Below are 19,303 nucleotides of genomic sequence, written 5' to 3' on the forward strand. Positions count from 1 at the left end.
TGTGATCTCCCCAGCCCTTTGAGAGGGGTCAGGAAATATTGTGCAGTTAGAAAAGGTTGCCCTTAACACTGGCAGCTCCTGCCCTGTCTCTTTCCTTGTACCAGTACAGTGTTGAAGAGCGTCTCACTCCTCAATTCCTTGCCTGGATGTTTCATTCCCTAGCTCCATTCCAGAAAGGTTTCTCCAGGTAAGCCTCCCCACCAATCGATTCTAACCAGTCTACTCCCTTCTATTCTGTGCCTGCTCTGGGTTTTTTCATCTCCTTTCCCTACCCCTGTTCCCAGGTACTTGAGACCTTGGATCTTGGGGGGTATAAAATGGCTGAGAACAGTGTGCAGATTATTGACTGAAGCATTCAATTCCATCTCAGAGAGGGATTTATGTTCCCCTATCTCTGTTCCTCCCCACTTCCACCACTTCTCTCTGAGTTCAAGGTGAGAAACCATCTCATTCCTCTTTGTACTCTCAGCTTTCAGGCACCAAGATAAGGGCCTGACTGTGACATTTTTGGGCAGGCAGGGGACTTTTAGTGGGCTTAATACACAGGAGGCAGATCCCCCTAAAATCCATCCCTAAAGCATATTCTTCCCCTACTCTACCTTTTTACATTTCTCACCTCTTTGCTCGCCTCTAAAGGCTGGAAGACAAATGAGGAAGTGTGGGCGAATGAACATAGCCTTGGCTTGGAAGTCAGGTCTGAGTTCTAGGTCCCTTTCTGCCACTGACTCAGTATATGAGGTTAGACAATCCACTTGCTTCTCTTGACCTTTAAATGAAATAGTTGGACTAGATGATCTCTCTGGGCTCTTTCAGGTTCATACTTGAGTAATCAATAAATTAGAAGAAATTCTAAGACATAGGTCTCCTGCACCTCTTTGAAACAGCTGAAAGGAGGTAAAGGTCAAGTTTCTGTTTATTATACATTTAGCTACAGGAAAAGAAGCAAATGTATCTATGGAGAAATAGAACCTGGCAGCCTCTATACTTGACTAATAAAAGCAAATTCCTGGAGAAAGCAGAAAAATAGGCCATAAGTGAGACCCGGCAGTGTCAAAAGGTCTATAAATTAAGTGATCAAAGAAGTAAAAAACAATGGCTATAACCAGACAAGATCTCTAAGCACAGACTACAGTCTAGAGAGGTCTGGGTGGGGAGGAGCCCCTGGAGCTTCTATTAGAGGGAAGGACTTGGTCCACAGCAAGTTGCTACTGCATTTGGTACTGCAATCTGTCAACCTGGTGTGTGTGCATACATGCAGACACGCTGCAGGCTGTAGTTATGCTTCTGAAGTGCTGAAATGAGAAAGAAATATCAGAAGAAATGATACCAAATTTTAAAAGGTTAGGCTGAAGACAATTTTAGTTTAAAAGCTATTCATCTTCCCCACTACTCTGTGTGATATCACCACTGCTCATTCTGAAGTATGGGTAGAGAGTTCTGTGGGATGTAAACTCTGGGGGTGGGGAGGGGCAGGTTTGTGATATGATTGGAGGCCAAAGGCGGGGCACAACCCATATCCTGTTTGATAATTCCCAGTTCCCTCCAGCTCATGGATAGATGGATTTGACTTGATCTGACCCATCTGGGCACTCACTTGTCTTCATTCAAGGAAACTGTCTCCACAAAAGGGATTTCTTCTTTGTCTGTCTTCCCCATGATCAGCTGGTGCTTATCCAGATTTATGATACACTGAAAACAAAAGAGAATCACTGGTCCCTGTTAATGACCCCATTATGGAATTCCCATGTAAGAAGACCCTATCTCAGAGAGGAAATATCAAAAGGAAAGTAGACTCAACCCTACCTTCAGGGATCGAAGTGTCTGGAGACCAAGGGATAAGTTTTTCTCATTGTCCTCTAAAGAAAAGCAGAAATTTAAGATTCAGCTATTTCCATGATGGTTTAGAAGTTCAGCCTGATCACCACTAAGTTCCATTCATCATCCATCAGTCCGTCCATCCATCCATCTGTCCGTCCATCCATCCATCCATCCAATAAACATCTGTTGATTATAATAATAAATAATTTGCTCAGATCATATAGTTAAAAGGCAATAGACCCAGGATTCAAACCTAGCTCTATCTTTTTAACTCTAAAGGAAAAAGGCCATTAGACAAAAACCAGGAACTTAAGAGTAGTCTAATATAGAATGCACAAGGGGAAGTATAGAAAGAGATATTGGGAAACCATCAAAGAATTAATGGGCAATCCTTCCTCTATCCCAAAACTAGCTCATGGAAAGCTCTCAGCTGCCATTTTCACCTGAACACTAAAATATCTGCTTCTTGCCGCTTGAATTTCAACTAAGTTACACACTCCTTTTTATGAGTGATTCTCAACATGTCTTGAATGTAGCCCAGGGCCCATCTGGTACGTTGGAGGGCAATAACTGGGACGAGGTCTATAGTACCAGAAAGTGGTGAAAGTGAAGTGAAGAAAGAAAGAGAAGAAGCCAATATTTACAGGCATGAGATCTCAGGAGAGTTTGCTGGAGGTAGGAGAAGGGTGTACATTGGCGGTCTATAGGTCCAGTCCCCAATTCTACTCACCAACCACAGCTGCTGGGCAATCCAAGCGGAAGGAGCCCAGTGTGATCACTAGGTGCTCAATCTGGCCCACTACTTTGAGATGCCGGGGTAGACAAAGCTTCTCCACTTCATGTTTGTGAGATTTGACATGCTCCTTAAGACTGCATCAGAGAGGAAGATACCAAAGTACTCTTGGCAGAGGTTTCTGACAGAATCTGATAATGCCTACTTTCTGACCCACAACTGGAATTCTCCAGGGATTTCCTTGGATTAATTTACACAAAAAATGCTTGTCAGCTTGCACCTGTTGTTTCAGCACTTTTTCCTAAACATGCAAGGAGGATATCAAAAAACAAGACTCGGTTCCTATTCTCAAAAAGCTTACATTCACTACCTGCACTGGTGAAAGGAGGGAGCTGACACACTCAGAGAATCCTATTCTGCATCCTAATATCCCCAACTATGTGTGAGGCAGTTTAGTTAACATGTCCTGTCTACCCATAATAGATCTCAGGAAAGACAGGTTAATCCATAGTTTTAGAAGATGCTTGTTCAATGTCTAATCTTCTCTTTGTCCTTTCTATGTCAGTCTCTCCTCATCAGTCTCTCTTAGGTTAGAAAGTCAGTGGGGGCAGGTACTTATTTGGTAAGTGCATTGATATTGGCATCAGCAAGGAAGAACATGGAGAAATTTCTAATTTGTCTGTGCAGGGGAGGAAGGAAAGGAACAGCACCAAGGTTTCACAGTTATGTAAGCTGATTGGAACAACTAGCACCCGAGCTATTATGGGTTGGTGGATAAATACTTGATTATGGACTTCCTGTGCCAATACTTCTGCTTTCTTCCATTTCCTCTCCTTTGCTGTTACAGTCCATCCAAAAGGAAAATAATTGCAGTTTTAGAGATGGTTATTAATTCCTCTGGAATCATGGCAGTCTGCTGCCTAATTATGCACCAGTACATGATTAGTCTTTCTGGAAACATCACGTTGCACTGTATCTCATCTATTCACATAAAGAGGTTCAGGATTCTTCCCACAGGAGCACTTGTGCACTGGACTCCCCCATAACCCTAAATAGCAATATTCAAAATCCACAGGTCCATTTTAAAAGAATCACAGTGCTGGTGAGGGGTGAGATGAAAAGGAATAGAGGTCACTGATTATAAAAATCAAACCTTATGCAAACCCTAAGAATACGGACATCTTGAATGTAGCTCAAATGGGCTGCTGTATCTATCCTAGCAGTTGTTTCATTACAGAGATTTGGGCTGGGGGATGATTTATCATATTTAGGGCTGGAGATGTGGAAAAAGATGTTGGGTTGATCTTCCTGATTCTGGGCTAGACACCAGAGCCCCTCTGGTACTTTGGAGGAAAGAGTAAGAAGGAAAGAAAGAAAAGTAGAGATTGATGAATAAGGAGGTAAGACAGAAAATGGCTTTCTCTGACTAAAAGAGGGAGAACCCAAATCTACCTGCTAGAGAATGGAAGTTATTTAAGATCTGAGGTGTTTGCCTCACATCCGATCACCAGCAGGAGTAGCAGTAGGATACAATTTTACATATTCTTACCAGAGAGGAAACTATTGGTTAAGCAGGCCCAGCAGCAATCGCAGCCCTGTTGCCAGTTCTCACTCAAACATTTCTGAGGATAGGCAGAGTAGGCTCCAGACGGACCTAAGTAAGCGAGGCCAACCATGTCCCTGCTTTTACTCATCTAAGGTACACCAACAGGACAGCTCCTTCTAATATGTTGTCTGGCAGATCAGGGGAGGGCACACACTGAGCCAGGGATCTCACGCTCTCTTGTGCCAGAGTCCAGAAGCCTCTGCTCAAAACTTAATAGGTGGGAGTTAATGGAAAGCCTGAGGCTTGCTTGGCACACTGACTTCTACTAGCTGCCTGACAACCCACCACTCTTCCCCTCTCCTAAGAGCTCTAGTTCCAGCTGAAACCTGAGTTCTGCACACTTTGAGTCTCTGTGGAGATCCTCATCTGAAATCACAAAACAGATTCACAAAAAGTGCATTCACATCTGACTTCCACCCAGCAGAAACAGCTACTTACCCCAATCTGTCCACACAGGCTGAGGAGATGAGATTATATTGACAGCCTGTGTCAACCAAGGCTTTCACATCCTTTCCAGCACACTGTGGAGAGGAAATAACACTGTTCAAACGGAGCTGGGGAGCAAAGGGAAAGGAGATCCAGACAGCAAGCAGCAGATGTTGTATGAAAGACAGGGTTGGAGAGCACCCTTAAAATTACAGGTTGGTACTCTGTCCCATCTTTACCCGCTGCTGAGTCTGCCTTTGAGTGGCTCTTTCCTGCTGAATCCAGTACTGACAGAGGATCCCAAAGACTTTGGGTGTTTATTCCACATGCCAGGGAGTTTTTAATCTTTTTCTTTGTTAATCGTCACATAACCCTTTTGCAAATCTGATGAAAGCTTTGGTTCTTCTTCCCATAAAGATGAACATGCATACAAAATTTTTGCATGCACTCCAGTGTTATATGGAGTGCCTCCTTTAAAGTCCATTGATGAATTTCATGGTAAGACCCACAACTCTATAGTGTTTAGAGGAGAGGGCTCACTCTTAGGATCATAGAGGGCTTCCAAATCCTACTTTCCAGAAAATCCCAAAGCTGCCCTCAGAATATTACCTGGCAAGAAACCAAAATCATGTCATCATCCTCAGACTTCTTTAGACTCTCGGACTTAGCCTGATTGAGTCTGTTGGTCTTGGAGGCCCAAGGAACACGGCTGCTTCGGAGCTTAGATAGGTTGCTTTCCATGAGGCGTCTCTGTAGAATGTTACGAGGTTGCTTGAGGAATAGAAAGCAGAGGTTTCTTAGTGACGGGCCATTTCCCCCACTCCCACTGTCCCCGAGGTTTCACAGAAATAATGAAGGAGCCTCACATAACTGAGCTCTACCATTGCTTTTTATTTATTCTTCCTTCAAGTTGGGGCTTCACTAGTACTGTCACAGCAGGTATATAAACCAATTTGCAGTAGGCCACCCTGAGTGAATGAAAGAGCAAGAAAGGACACTGGGAAACGTTGGCAAGGCCAATGAACATTCTACAGCTAAAGAGAACTAGGGAACCTTATAATTCAGTCAGCTTGGGCCTGCTGCCTCCTCTCCCCTTAGAAGGGCATTACAGGGGAAAAGTGGCATTATTCTATGTGGAATACATGATCTTTGTATCTTCCCAGGTGACTGTAAATCAGTCCGTCATAGAAAGGACAGATCGTTCTCACAGGCTGAAGAAACCTACCAAGCCCTGGTAGTCAGAAGCTCTTTTTATTTCTATTTCAAGTCTCACTGCCTCACAGTCTTATTGGTGGCCTGGCTCTCCTGTGGGTTGAGTCATTGATGGAGGTAGAGTGGGGTAGGAAAACAGGAATTCATACCTTTTGAGCAACACTATCAAGAGACACACTTTGGAACCTGGCAGAACCCACAAGAATCATCCTCACTGATATCCTCTAGACTCATCCAGCCCCCCTGTCTTCAACAGGCCAAAAAGTAGGGGCATAAAGGGGACATAAAAGGGGGCCAAGAAGCAGGGGACCTTATATCTGTGCCAAGATACCTAATGTTAGGAAGCAGAACGAGGAGTTAAAGTCTGTTCTCTGATAGAGTTTCTAGGGCAGATATATCCATACTCTTCTGTTCCTACCCAAACTGGCCACCAGGAAGCGTAAGCCCCCTCTCAAAAAAAATAATTTGAGTTGATAAATGTCTACATGCAAACATCTTATCCCCAGTTTACAATAACATTCAAAATCCCTCCAAGGATAGAGTCTAACCCCAAGCTTCTATCTAACATACCAGATGGCACTTTAATTCTAGGGGGAAGAGAATCACTCTTAGAAATCCAAAGCCTAGAATGTTCCCTGGGAAGGGGGTAGAACTGGAGAAGGTCTTCATTATTTGTCACTTTACAGATTTCTACGGAAGAATGGAGTCAGAGCCATGACTCACTGTAACCCTGGTGAGGCAAAGAAATGGATTCCCAAAATACACTAATTGTTGGCAAAGCAGGTTCTGAATTAGTATCCTTGGGAAAAAGGGAAGGGGAAGGCATTTATAACAAAAATGAGAGCTTCTTAGTTTCATAAGGAGCTAGTGTAAATATAAACTCTGTCAGATTTCCTGATGCTACACTAGGAGAAGGAAACCCTGGTGGCATAGTGGTTAAGGGCTATGGCTGCTAACCAAAAGGCTGGCAGTTCAAATCCACCAGATGCTCCTTGGAAACTCTATGGGGGAGTTCTACTCTGTCCTATAGGGTTGCTATGAGTCAGAATCGACTTGACGGCAACGGGTTTGGTTTTTTTGTTTTTTTAAACTAGGAGAATGCTTTGCTCTTCAAAAGAAACAGAAATTATTCATTCTCAACTCTGTCACTAATAAGCCTACATGCCTAGCTCAAGCCATACTAAAGCAAGGTGTTTGTTTCTGTCAGCCTACACTTAGCACGGCCTTCCTTTTTCATTTGTCCAGTTTTTGTGTGCATATGAGGTAACTGAAAATACCACGGCTTGGGTCAGGTGTAACTTAGTGGGAAAAAAAAAAAGGGAAAAGGAAGATCAAAGAACTGACATTTGAATTATGGTGTTAGCAAGGAATATTGAATATAACATGGACTGCCAGAAAAATGAACAAATCTGTCTTAGAAGAAGTACAGCCAGAATGCTCCTTAGAAGCGAGGATGGTGAGACTTTGTGTTGCTTAATTTCGACAGGTTACAAGGAGGGATCAATCCTGGAGGACATCATGCTTGGTAAAGTAGAGAGTCATCAAAAAAGAAGATGACCCTCAATGAGATGGATTTACACAGTGGCTGTAACAATGAGCTCAAGCATAGCAACGATTGTGAGGATGGCTCAGGACCAGGCAATGTTTTGTTCCATTATGCCTAAGGTCATTTTGCATTGGAACCTACTCAACATCACCTAACAACAACAACAACAATAACACTTAGCATGATCAACTCAAATAAACTGGATTTGTAAAATTGAGGATTAGAAAGGGCTTCGAAGGCTATCTAATCAAAGCCCTCCTATCTAGTCTAAGGTTTGGGGTCCTTCTTCTACACTGGTCTTGCTGAACACCACTTGACCTGGCCACTGTTTATCTTGCAGAGATACCTAATCATCATTGGACAGATAAGACAGGTGGAAAAAGTTCTGAAATAATTCTCCTTGAAGTAATCCCTCTTCTGTATTTTCCTCCCTTCCTCCTGGATCCTTCTCCCATAGGCTATAAAATATACCCAAAATTCTCATCTACTGGGGAGCAAACCTCCCCCACAAAACCTTAAGTCTTGCCTCCTCAACTCATATCCTCCTCTAACCACAGCCTTCTCTTGAATGGTCTTAAAAAATATAGCTTAAATCATAATGTCTATTTCCTGATACACTGTATTTTCTTCACTGAAATCACTTCTGATCCTACTATAGAAATGACCTCCTAATTTCCAAATGCAATAAACATTTTTCATTCTTCATTTGACTTCTCTAGGGCATTTGGCCCTCTGAACTGTGCCTTTATTTGTTCTTTAGTAACCAGAAAAGCTTCAAAAACACTACATATCAATGTAAAAAATTTAAGTATCACTAAAATATAAAAAATTTTAAAAGCAAGCCTCTCCAACCTCTCAACCCCTTCTTAGTTTCACTCCCTACAGATAATGACCACTAAGATTTAGAAGTATATCCTTCCAAAACTTTTAATACATTTATAAGCATATATAAAAATAAGATCATACTACAATACTGTTTTGAAATTTGCATTTTCATTTAATATATGAAAGGCATTTTTCCTTGTCAGTACGTATAGGTCTCTTTATTTATTTTTATAACTAAAAAGTATTATAGTACAGTTCAAGGACTGCAAATTTGCAGCCAATAAACCCATATGACTCTCAGAGATGTTTTTCTTTGGTCATTTCTATGCCTGCATGTTTTAAGTGACAGTCTAATTGTACATTTACCTTTGTACCCAACCAATTTCACTAAAATGACAGTAAAGAAATAAGAAAGCCTAAACTCACAAGGACAAAGAGAATAGTGAAGGTAACAAGAGAAAAAGAGAGATGTTGACAAAATTTTGGAATCTGAAAAGCAGACAGAAAAGTGGTAACTGATCTAGACTAGATAAAGTTAAGCAATTAACGCTATTTCACTTCACGGAACCTGGAGTGGCAGAGACTGTCAGTTGCTCACCAAAATCCATGTTAATCCTTTTCTTCATTAGCAGATACCGAGATTATGTTTCCTAGCATTCATTCCTTGCAATTAAGTGTGGCTATCTGATTGGGTTCTAGCCATTGGAATGTGAGTAGAAGTGACATGTGCCACTTCTAGGCCTCGCCCATAAAAATCTCCCAAGTATACTCCTCCATATTCGTTTCTTCTTCTAACTGGGCTAGAATAGAGATTACCTGTAGGGTAACCTCTTGGAAGCAACAAGATGACGATAGAAGAGCCACTCTCAGCCTTGGTGCTTCAATAATTACATGGAAGAGGGCTATCTTGCTGGCCCTTCCACTAGTACTGTTACTTAAGAAAAATTAAACTATTATGTTTAAGCTATTATATATGTAATATATATACATATATATATAGAGAGAGAGAGTTAGTTGGAGGGTGTGATTACCATTGGAAATAGATTAGTTTAAGGCCAGTATAAGACTACCACTTGACTCAGACAACTGAGAAGAATGCCAGAAATTTATTCTTTGGAGAGACTCTAGATCTCTGGAACGGGAGAGGGTGAGCGTCCACATTGAGCCAGAATTAAAGAACAAGTTTAAAGATTGAGAGGGCCCACAAGAAGCCTAACAAAATGAATGATAAAAGATCCACACCAAGATTTCACATTACTGTAAAATTTTGGAATATTAAGGATGACACAGATTCCAAAATTCTCCATAGAGAAAAATACAATGCAAGTACAAAGGACTGGGAAGAAGAATGGCATGGTAACAATGGAAGCTAAGAGACAATGAAATAAAACTTTTAGAAGTCTGACAGTACACAATTTCTAAACCTCGTCAAACTATCAGTCAAGACTCAGGAAAATTTATTTCCCATGCATCCTCCAGAAGATACTAGAGAATATGCTCCAGGAAAGCAAGGGAAATAAACCAAGAGAAAAGCATGGGACGCAAGAAATAAAGGATCCAATAGAGAAGAAAGGCAAAGGAAAGTCTGAGAAGAGTGTTGGAGGAAAAGTCCAGGATATAGGTTGTGTAGCAAGTCTACAGAGCAATCAGTCCAAAATGGAATGGGAGGATAGAGGGCTCCAGGACAGATGTTTCCAAGGAAAAAAAAAAAATGGACCTGATAGATGATCTATAGTTTAAAGGTATTGGGAGAAGATTTAAACTTTTATCAGAGAGTTTGGGAATAAACTGCTTATAGGTACATAGAAAATTAAGTAAAGGAAAACACAATGCAATAATTAATTTTTATAAAAACAAATATTTGTATGAAAAAGGAAACATAATCATAGTACATTATTTGACTCAGCTGTGAATACTATGAACATAGTCATAATAATGTAAGAGTAAATGCTGATTTAACCTAAAATAATTATTTAACAGAATATTACTAGATTAGGAGAAAGGACATGATAGGAAGGTGTAAGAGTATTAAATTCTTATCTATTTTATAGAAAATATATAATGGTAAAATCAATAAACCAAGAAATAGCGGTATCACTATTTCTTTAGAAATGTGGATATCCCTAATGCAAGGAACAGTTAAAAATATTTTAAAGTTTTAAATTATATACATGTATTTTTTTATTTAAAAAATGAAATGCAAAATATACTACATATATCAGTTAGGGAAACGTTCAGCCACAAGAAAAATCAACTTACAGTGGCTTAAATGGAGGTTTATTTTTCTCATATAACAAAATCTCTGGAAGCAGATGCTGCTGGCATTGACTCAGCAGCCTAACAACTTTAGGGCTACTGTCTCTGTAATTTTCTTGGACATTCCCTCATGGCCACAAGATGAGTGTCTCGGCTTCAGGCATTACATCCACATTCAAGGAATGAGCAAGGAGGCAGGGACTATGCTAATACAATCTGTTCCTTTTATTGGGAAAGCAAAAGCTTTCTCAGAAATTCCCTCAGCAGTCTTCTGCCTATATCTTCTTGGTCAGAACTCTCATGGCCACTTCTAGATGCAAAGGAGGTTGAGAGGAAATTTAGCTTTTCTAATCTCTATAGGGAGCTCTGGTGGCACAGTAGTTAAGAACTACAGCGAGCTACGGCTGCTAACCAAAGGGTTGTCAGTTCGAATCCAGCAGCCGCTCCTTGGAAACCCTATGGGGCAGCTCTACTCTGTTCTGTAGGGTCACTATGAGTCGAAATCAACTCAGCGGCAATGGGTTTTTGGAATCTCTATAGAAGAGACAGGCCGATAAAACAGGGCTGATAACGGGTGATGATTTAGCCAACTAACAGTGTCTGCCAGATCATGCAGAAATTAAAGTGTGAGCACATACGTGCACCAACAATGTAATTTAGGCAGGTGTAATGCCAGGTTACCTTATAACCAGCTTAGTACCTATGTTCTTACACCTGCTCTACTTTCTGCATTTTAAAACAGCACATCCCCTGCAGATATTTTTGTTTGTAGTACAAATATACCTCAATTTGACTATTTCCTTACTAATGGACATTTAGATTGTTTCCCCAGTTTTTGCCATTAGAAACAATGCTGCAATAAACTCAGCACTCCATTTTGCCTGAAACTCTCCTCCACTGGCTTCTAAAACCATATCTCTATTCCATACCTGTCTCTTTCACTGGTTCTTCTCATTTCTTCAACGTTAGTGTTCCTCATTGCTTTATTGTTGATTCTTTTCTCACTCTACATACTCTCCAGGCAATTTTATCCACTTTCACTCCACAAATTTCTACCTTTATGTTGATAACTCTATCTCATGACCAGACCTCACTCTTGAATTTTAGACCCATAGATCCAACTGCATATTTGAACTTCTGTTCTCCACTTAGACATTCCACAGGCACTTCACACTTAACTTTTCCCACTGATCTTTCCACAAAACTTGCACTTTCTCCCTTACTCTCTACCTTGGTGAGTAAAATTCCGCCTCCTTAATACCACTCATATTTTCCTTTCCACATCTGTTGCTACTAAGTTCAAACCATCTTCTAAAACATTACTTTCATGATCCCTACAGAGATTCTCTTGCTCATTATCAAACACAAATCCTCAATTTAGCATTCTAGAGTTTCCACAAACTATTACTCACCCTCCTCCCCTATCTCATCTTTAATTATTTCTCCATAAAACCTTTCTACTTTTAACTTCTGAGTATCACTTTGCTCTAAGCCTCTCTTTCCATTTCAGTGATAAAAAGGATTTGAACTCCAAAGTTCTGTTCAGTTTTAATATTCTGGGTTACTTCCTTTCCACCGAACTTACACTCGTTCTTGATTCTTCTCTTTCCCTTACCTCCTATCCCAAGTATCATTGCTTCCCCCAAAACACATCTGGAATCAACCTACTTCTCCCTATCTTTCCTAACTCCAATCTAATCCAAGCAACCATCATTTCTTATCTGTACTGCAACAGTCTCCTAACTTGTCTTTTGCCTCTTCTTTCTTCCTTCTCCAATCTATTCTCTACATAGCAACCAGAGTGACCTTTTCAAAAGGTAAGTCAGATAATACACTCCCTTACTCAAAACTCTTCAATAGCTTCCCATAGTTCTTCAAACAAAATTCAAACTACTTACCATGGTCTTCATTTACTGTCTATGTCTGCTTTCACACTACAACAGCATTGTTGAGTAATTGAGACAGAGATTGTTTGGCCTACAAAGCCGAAAACATTTACTGTTGGTCCTTTACAGAAAAGGTTTGCCAATCTCTGACTTAAGAGTTGTGGTTAAAAGCATATACTTTGGAGTCAGAGTTGAGTTAAAGTTAGTAAGTACCTCATAGTGCTTTTGTGAGGATTAAATGCGATGATCCATATAAAGCATTTAACACTGTCAGATATAGAGTAATATCTCAAATAATAGTAACCATGTGCATGTTGTCGTTGTTAGGTGCCATCAAGTCAGTCCCAACTCATAGTGACCCTATGTACAACAGAACGAAACACTGCTGGGTCCTGCGCCATCCTCACAGTCATTGTTATGCTTGAGCCCATTGTTGCAGCCACTGTGTCAATCCATCTTGTTGAGGGTCTTCCTCTTTTTCGCTGACCCTCTACTTTACTAAGCATGATGTCCTTCTCCAGGGACTGGTCCTGCCTGATAACATGTCCAAAGTATATGAGATGAAGTCTCACTATCCTTGCTTCTAATGAGCATTCTGGCTGTACTTCTTCCAAGACATATCTGTTCGTTCTTCCGGCAGTCCATGGTATATTCAATATTCTTTGCCAATACCATAATTCAAAGGCATCAATTCTTCTTCAGTCTTCCTTATTTATTGTCCAGCTTTCACATGCATATGAGTTGATTGAAAACACCATGGCTTGGGTCAGGTGCACCTTAGACCTTAAAGTGACATCTTTGCTTTTTAACACTTCAAAGAGATCTTTTGCAGCAGATTTGCCCAATGCAATGCATCATTTGATTTCTTAACTGCTGCTTCCAAGGCCGTTGATTGTGGATCCAAGTAAAATGAAATCCTTTACAACTTCAGTATTTTGTCCACTTATCATGATGTTGCTTATTGGTCCAGTTGTGGACTATATGCATATGTATTTTAAATTGTCATGCATAGCCTAAAATAGAAGCTTGATATCACTCACTTTTATTTCCCTAGAAGATCCTGAAATCATCTTACTCCATTTTAGACTTCATACACTGTCTGTGGATAAACATGGGCTCCTGATTGACTCTAACTTCAAGCCCGCTATACATCTCTATCTCTAGCCTTGCAAATCTAAAAGGGCACTAATATCTATGCCTTCTCTTCTTTGCTTACTAGCTAAATATATAACACATGACCCATTTTACCCCAGGGGAACAGGGACAGATTGTCCTTGGTTTGCAGTTGCTCAAAAACATATGGAAATCTACCTAAGGCAGATTGTTACATTGCCCCAGGCCTTCTATGTTCTGTCTCTTTGCCTTTCACTTTCCCTCGTGACCCATCAGACATGTCATTTCAAAGAGAACAGCCTTATTCCTGATTGTTACCTACTTTGTAGATTGGTTTGAGAGAGTGATTTCTCAGCTGCCCATGGCAGGCTGCATTTTTGGAAGATTGACACATGAATGGAGAATTGGACCAGATAACTGTAAAGTACTTCTTACTCTGAGATTCTGCAGAGCACACTCTGGAGGCCCCTTCCTCCCAGTACCATGCTGTAAGAGATGTTGGTCTCCATCTCTCTTGTCACACCAGGCCAGAGTAACCATTTCTTCCACTGAACTCCTCTAGCGCTTACTGACTGTAACATCTTAACAACCTGGTGGTGTTGGACTGGAGAACTTTGGAGCCTTAGAAGATAGCATAAAATACCAGTACAACATCAGGGTCTGGCCCAAATGGAAGATTTCCAGAGCCATGATTGCATCCTAACAATACTTATTGCTGTCGAGTCAATTTCGACCCATAGCAACCCTATAGGAGGGAGTAGAACTGCCCCAATAGGGTTCCCAAGGAGCAGCTGGTGGATTTGAACTGCCCACCTTTTGGTTAGCAGCCATAACTCTTAACCACTGCACCACCAGGGCTAGCAAACATTATTTGAACACCTACTAAATTACGGATGTCTGTGGCATTATGGATATCTAATCTATAGGGTAAAAACACTGGTGGCATAGTGGTTAAGAGCTATGACTGCTAACCAAAAAGGTCAGCAGTCTGAATCCATAAGGCGCTCCTTGGAAACTCTATGGGGCAGTTTTACTCTGTCCTACAGTGTCGCTGTGAGTCGGAATCGACTCGACAGCAACGAGTTTGGTTGGTTTTTTATTTTTTTTAATCTATAGGGCACCACCACCAGCTGCTATAATTGACAAGGATTATGATCAGGTATACCAGACACTCAGAGTATAGGGTTAGTGAAATGAAACTGATCATTTCATGGTTAGTTGGCTTTGCTGTTTTCTACTGTCCTCCCTTCATCTTCATTCCTAATTCTAGTCAGTTTGGCTAAAGCATTTGCCTATAAGCAAAATCAATTATAGATAGAAAAGCAAAACTCTCACTTTATTGCTGGACAAGTAAGGATATGGCCTGAAGTATATATATGCATATGGAGCCCTGGTGGCACAGTGGTTAAGAGCTCAGGCTGCTAACTAAAAGGTTGGTAGTTCGAATCCACCAGCCGCTCCTTGGAAACCCCACAGGGCAGTTCTACTCTGTTCTATAGGGTTGCTATGAGTCGGAATCAACTTGATAGTAATGAGTCTTTCAGTGGGTAATATCATCCTATAGGAAAGATAGCATACTATCATGTGACGTAACTGTTCTAAAATTTTTTAAAGTCCTTAGCACAATGAGAAGAATATTTATGAATGTGGTAGCTACAATAAATTACAATAAGCAAAACTCCAAGAACAGAGGATTTTTTTTTCCTCCAAATTCATCCAGCTGTTTTATAATAAGTCAAATATAATATTACTCACTCGTACCTCTGGGTTTAGTTCTTAATCTAATACAGAATGGGCAGCATAAAATGAAAGGATAAACAAAATAAGAGAGCCAGACACAAAAAATAAGATTAGTTTTCCACAGCAGACTTTGTGGCAGCCAAATCCACACAAACAGGAATAGGGTAAAGGTACTTCTCTGGGACCAAGAGAACAAGACCACCTTTGATCGCCCATGGGAGCCCTTTGCCAATCCAAGAAGTGTTGGCAGGCTGTCATCAAACAGTGAACACTACAGAAACAGTATGGTAAGAAGCAGACAATTCAGAAAACCCAGCAGTACAATTTGAATATAGTTCACTAGTATGAGGGAAAACAACCCATGATCTTCACACTAGCACAAACGCCAGAGTCAATGAAAATTAATTTGTTCTTTGCCCTCCCCCACATCTTCCTGTAGTGCCATCCTCTCCTTTTTCTTGTCCCCTTTCTATTGAGTTTGTACTATAATCCACTTCAAGCAAGAACTGTTCAATTAATTTTGGCATCCTCCAAATTTCACTTCCAGTGAAAGAAAATGGCATCAACACTGGTCTATCCTACTAGATGTATCCATAAAGTAAAATGATAAGAGTGTGCTTCTAAGGTTACTCCTAAGATTGTACCAAGGCAGGAAAATCAGTTCCAAGAGAGCTAAGCATTCACAGCTCTCCTAGCTGTATCTCAGTCTGCCTTGGCTTCTGTGACCTGTTATAGCTCTTCTGTGCAATCACTTGCACATTAAAGGTGTGAGAACAGTGACAATGGGGCAGGGCGGGGGGTAGAAAGTGTGAACTATGGTTCAGGACCTCACAGTCAACTGCTGTATGTCATACCCATGAAAATACCCTACTTCTTGAGGATGCTTCCTCCTTGTAGCGTACTGTCTATGCTCTATCCTATCAGATCCTGGGTGGCTCAACTGAGAGAGACAGGAGTCAAAAAAGCAGACAGAATTCTCGCTACTTAGGATGAAGTAGTATAAGGAATCCTAGGTAGGATAAAGAGGATACAGGAGATCCCTCAGGGCTGGGGAACTTCTTGATAGCTCAGGACAATCAAGTGTCCATCATATTTTAAATCCAATGTGGAGGGAAGAAAAAAATTCCACATTTTATTTCTTCTCCTAATACTTTCCTCTTTGTTAGTTCCTGAGGCTTCCAGGAACTAGAATTATTTTGGCCAGTAGTTGGAAGACTTGGACTAGATTTGCTAATTAAATCTAGAGTACTTTAAAGTTAAAGATGGGAAGAGAGAAAGAGAGTTATGTCTTTTCTAGGAATACATTTCAGTCTCTCACCACTCTGGATTAGCATGAGTCACATTAACTATCTTGTGGCTTGTGCATGAAAAATAACATTTTAAAAACAGAGCAAGATAACCGGGGTAGACATCCCCTGCACATAGGTAATTAAAATGATTATCACAATGGGGGTAGGGCAAATCTGATATTGGTATTTGTGTGAGTTTTTTTTTTTTTAAAGAAGTATATGCAGAAGTTCTGCCCTCCATAGTCATCCTAGGGCTGGAAATGGCAACTTCAGTGAATCAGGGCTGACCAAACTCCAATTAAACATTCTAAAGGCTCAAAAAAAAAAAAAAAAAAGAAGAAGAAGAAGAAGAAGAAAGAAAGAAAAATTACACAGAGCACCGACTTCAACTGTAAAATAAATTTAATTAATGTTTCATAAATTACTGCTCAGATAAAGTGACCATGAAGTTCAAGAGAATAAACTACAAGAAAACTGCAGACAAAACTACGAAGTTAAACATTAACTTGGCCCTGCACCACTACAGTGACTGAGGTCTAAGAATCAGACACAGCTCTCTATACTGGTAAACGCTTAACCATCCATCCCCATCCTATAGACAGAGGACAGCGTGGTCTTTGAGCCCAAACTTCCAGTCCTGGGGCTTCCGCTGCTTACTGCGAAGGAATCCCTCTGTACTACCCTGCTAGAAAAAAAGACTGCGCCAGCCCCAGCTCCACACATGAGCTAGTCAGTGAGATGGAGCAGCCGGGCTTCCTCCTCCCTCTGCCCCTCCTTGGGGCTAGCAGGAAAAGAGAGAAGAACGATGAAGAGATATTTGGGGTTCAGGAAACCTTCATGTTCGACCTTTTCTCTCTCCCCACCCAGAATAGAAGGACAAAGGTAGATACGACCAAAATCAAACTGAGAAGCAGATTTTTTCATAGAAGGAAAATGGATTCAACCAAACTGCCAAGAAACCCACCGTCCCACTTCTTTCTCTCCTTCTCACACCCATTAGGAGTCGCCTCTGTCTGGGTCATAGGACTGGCTAAGCAGTCTGTGGGGCAGCGGGAGCTTCCCTCGCTGCCAGGCTCAAATTCGTCTTTAATAATGGGAAGGAAGGGCAACCTGAGAGCAAGAGGGCAGGGCAAAGTCTCTTCTAATCGAGAGAAGAGAGACGCGAAGGGAAGAGGCAGCGAGGAAGAGAGCGCGAGCTAGGAAAGCCAAGACGGAATCCTGAGATCAGCTGAAGCAGGGGGATCTTGAATGCAGAGGGATCCTTGACAAGAGCCCGGCAGCGGACAGCGGCGGGTCGGGGCGGTGACTCAGTGAAAGAGGCAATGGGCAGGCCCGGAGGAGACTGCACAGCGCGAAGGTGACAGGCGGCGAGGGCCGGGGCGCGAGCGGGCGACGCCGCGCGCGGGGATCCTGAGGCGGCGCTGCCGCAGGGGCTCACCGTGTCCTTGGACGAGCCCAGCTTCTTGAGGCCGTCCAGGGGCAGCAGGTCGGCAGAGTCCTTGTGGATGAACTGCACGGCCTGCTTCATCCGGCGCTGCTGCCGCACCGACGCTGCCTCCCGCATGTCGGTCTCCTTGCGGCTGCCCTCCTTGAGGAGCCCTGAGTAAAACATAGCTGAGGCTCCCGTGGCCCAGCGTCCCGGTGCCCCCCCCCAGCTCTCCACCCGCCCTCAGCCTCGAGCTCCTCCAGCGCAGCAAGAGCGGCGCGCCACGGTCTTTATAGCCGAGCGTGACGTCATGGGGAGCAACCAGTGTGCGCGCGCGGGAGGCGCGGGAGGCGCGGCCAGACAGCGTCCCAGCCCGGCCCGCGGCTCCCCAGCGCCCCCCATCTGCTGCCGACCTCCGCGCGAGGCCGCCCTGCCCAGGGAAGAGCAAGCGGGAAATGGGTGGCGCTGGAGGAGACGACCCAGAGCGCGAAGGGTCCGCGGCCTCTTCCTCAGTCGACCCCCCCAACCCCGTTGCGGGTGCCCCGCATCCTCTGGACAAGCATGGGGTATGGGACCTAATGCTAGAGCAGCCCCTCCCTCCCCAGCCACTGCCCCCTGGTACCCGCTCACCTGTCCACGCCGTGGCAGATCCCGGGATCACCGACAGCTGTGCCATGCCCCGAGTCTGGTCGCACCCGCAGCTGCTTAGCTTTGCAGATTCCCACGGTATGGCGCCCCTACCTCCGCGCCCCCTCCCGGAGCCACTGCGCCCGCAGGTGGGACTCAGGAGGGCAGGCGGCACATTCCGAAGTAGGGAGAGCTCAAGATTTCTCCAACTTCAGGTCGGTCCCCACCCACCCGGCCACGTGACTGGGGAGGGGGCAGCCCCTGCAGGCGGGCTGGAGCTGGCCCTCCGGGGACTCTCCCTCCTCCAGCACCCTCTGCCCGCGGCGTGGCACCTGCGCTTCCTAGCCGGGAAAGCACCATCAAGCGGGAGCCCGCGGGCCTGCTAGGGGCTGGAGACTGGAGAGGGCCCTCGCCTCCCCGGGACTGCACAGGAATGCGAGCCCTACACCTGCTCTTCAATATACCGGCAAGAAAGCACCTGTCTTTCTCAGCTAACGCTAGGGCTTACATTCGCGAGGGTCTTTCACCTGTCTATCCAGCATCCTTCCCAGAGCAGTTCGAGCCCGTTTTTCGTGAATCTTATATACTTTTAAGCCATACTAATGGTGCTGCAGGCATCCTGAGTTCTGGCCTCAACGCTGGCTTGTACAGAACACATTATCACCAGGGGAACCACCAAGTCATAGCGTGGAGGAAAGTATGGAAGATTCCGACTCATGGCGAACCCATGTGTGCAGAACTGTTCCATAGGGTTTTCAAGGCTGTGATCTTAGGAAGCAGATTGGCAGGCCTGTTTTCCA

The 19,303-nt window shown here is 43.1% G+C and overlaps 1 protein-coding gene across 1 annotated transcript; it reads right to left on the reverse strand.

Annotated features, from left to right (window-relative positions):
* Positions 1 to 895: 895 nt before the first annotated feature.
* On the reverse strand, positions 896 to 18,140 carry NRIP3 (nuclear receptor interacting protein 3). Its single transcript, XM_004369631.2, has 7 exons — positions 17,889 to 18,140; positions 5,193 to 5,354; positions 4,596 to 4,678; positions 2,549 to 2,688; positions 1,804 to 1,856; positions 1,595 to 1,689; positions 896 to 1,292 (listed from the first exon to the last, which is right to left on the reverse strand). Exons 1-7 carry the CDS (start codon positions 18,060 to 18,062, stop codon positions 1,277 to 1,279), a joined length of 723 nt encoding a protein of 240 aa, XP_004369688.1. The 5' UTR covers positions 18,063 to 18,140; the 3' UTR covers positions 896 to 1,276.
* Between the last annotated feature and the right edge of the window lie 1,163 nt (positions 18,141 to 19,303).

The sequence above is a fragment of the Trichechus manatus genome, unplaced genomic scaffold, assembly GCF_000243295.1.
Source record: "Trichechus manatus latirostris isolate Lorelei unplaced genomic scaffold, TriManLat1.0 scaffold00006, whole genome shotgun sequence".
In the NCBI taxonomy this organism is placed as follows: Eukaryota; Metazoa; Chordata; class Mammalia; order Sirenia; family Trichechidae; genus Trichechus; species Trichechus manatus.

Bases quoted from the DNA above. Each gene is read 5' to 3' on its own strand.
- NRIP3 (XM_004369631.2), bottom strand. From the start codon at position 18,062: ATGTTTTACTCAGGGCTCCTCAAGGAGGGCAGCCGCAAGGAGACCGAC. The intron at 5,355-17,888 runs GTGAGCCCCTGC...CTATTCCTCAAG, and splicing joins TGGGCTCGTCCAAGGACACG to CAACCTCGTAACATTCTACA. The intron at 1,690-1,803 runs GTAGGGTTGAGT...TTTTGTTTTCAG, and splicing joins AGACACTTCGATCCCTGAAG to TGTATCATAAATCTGGATAA.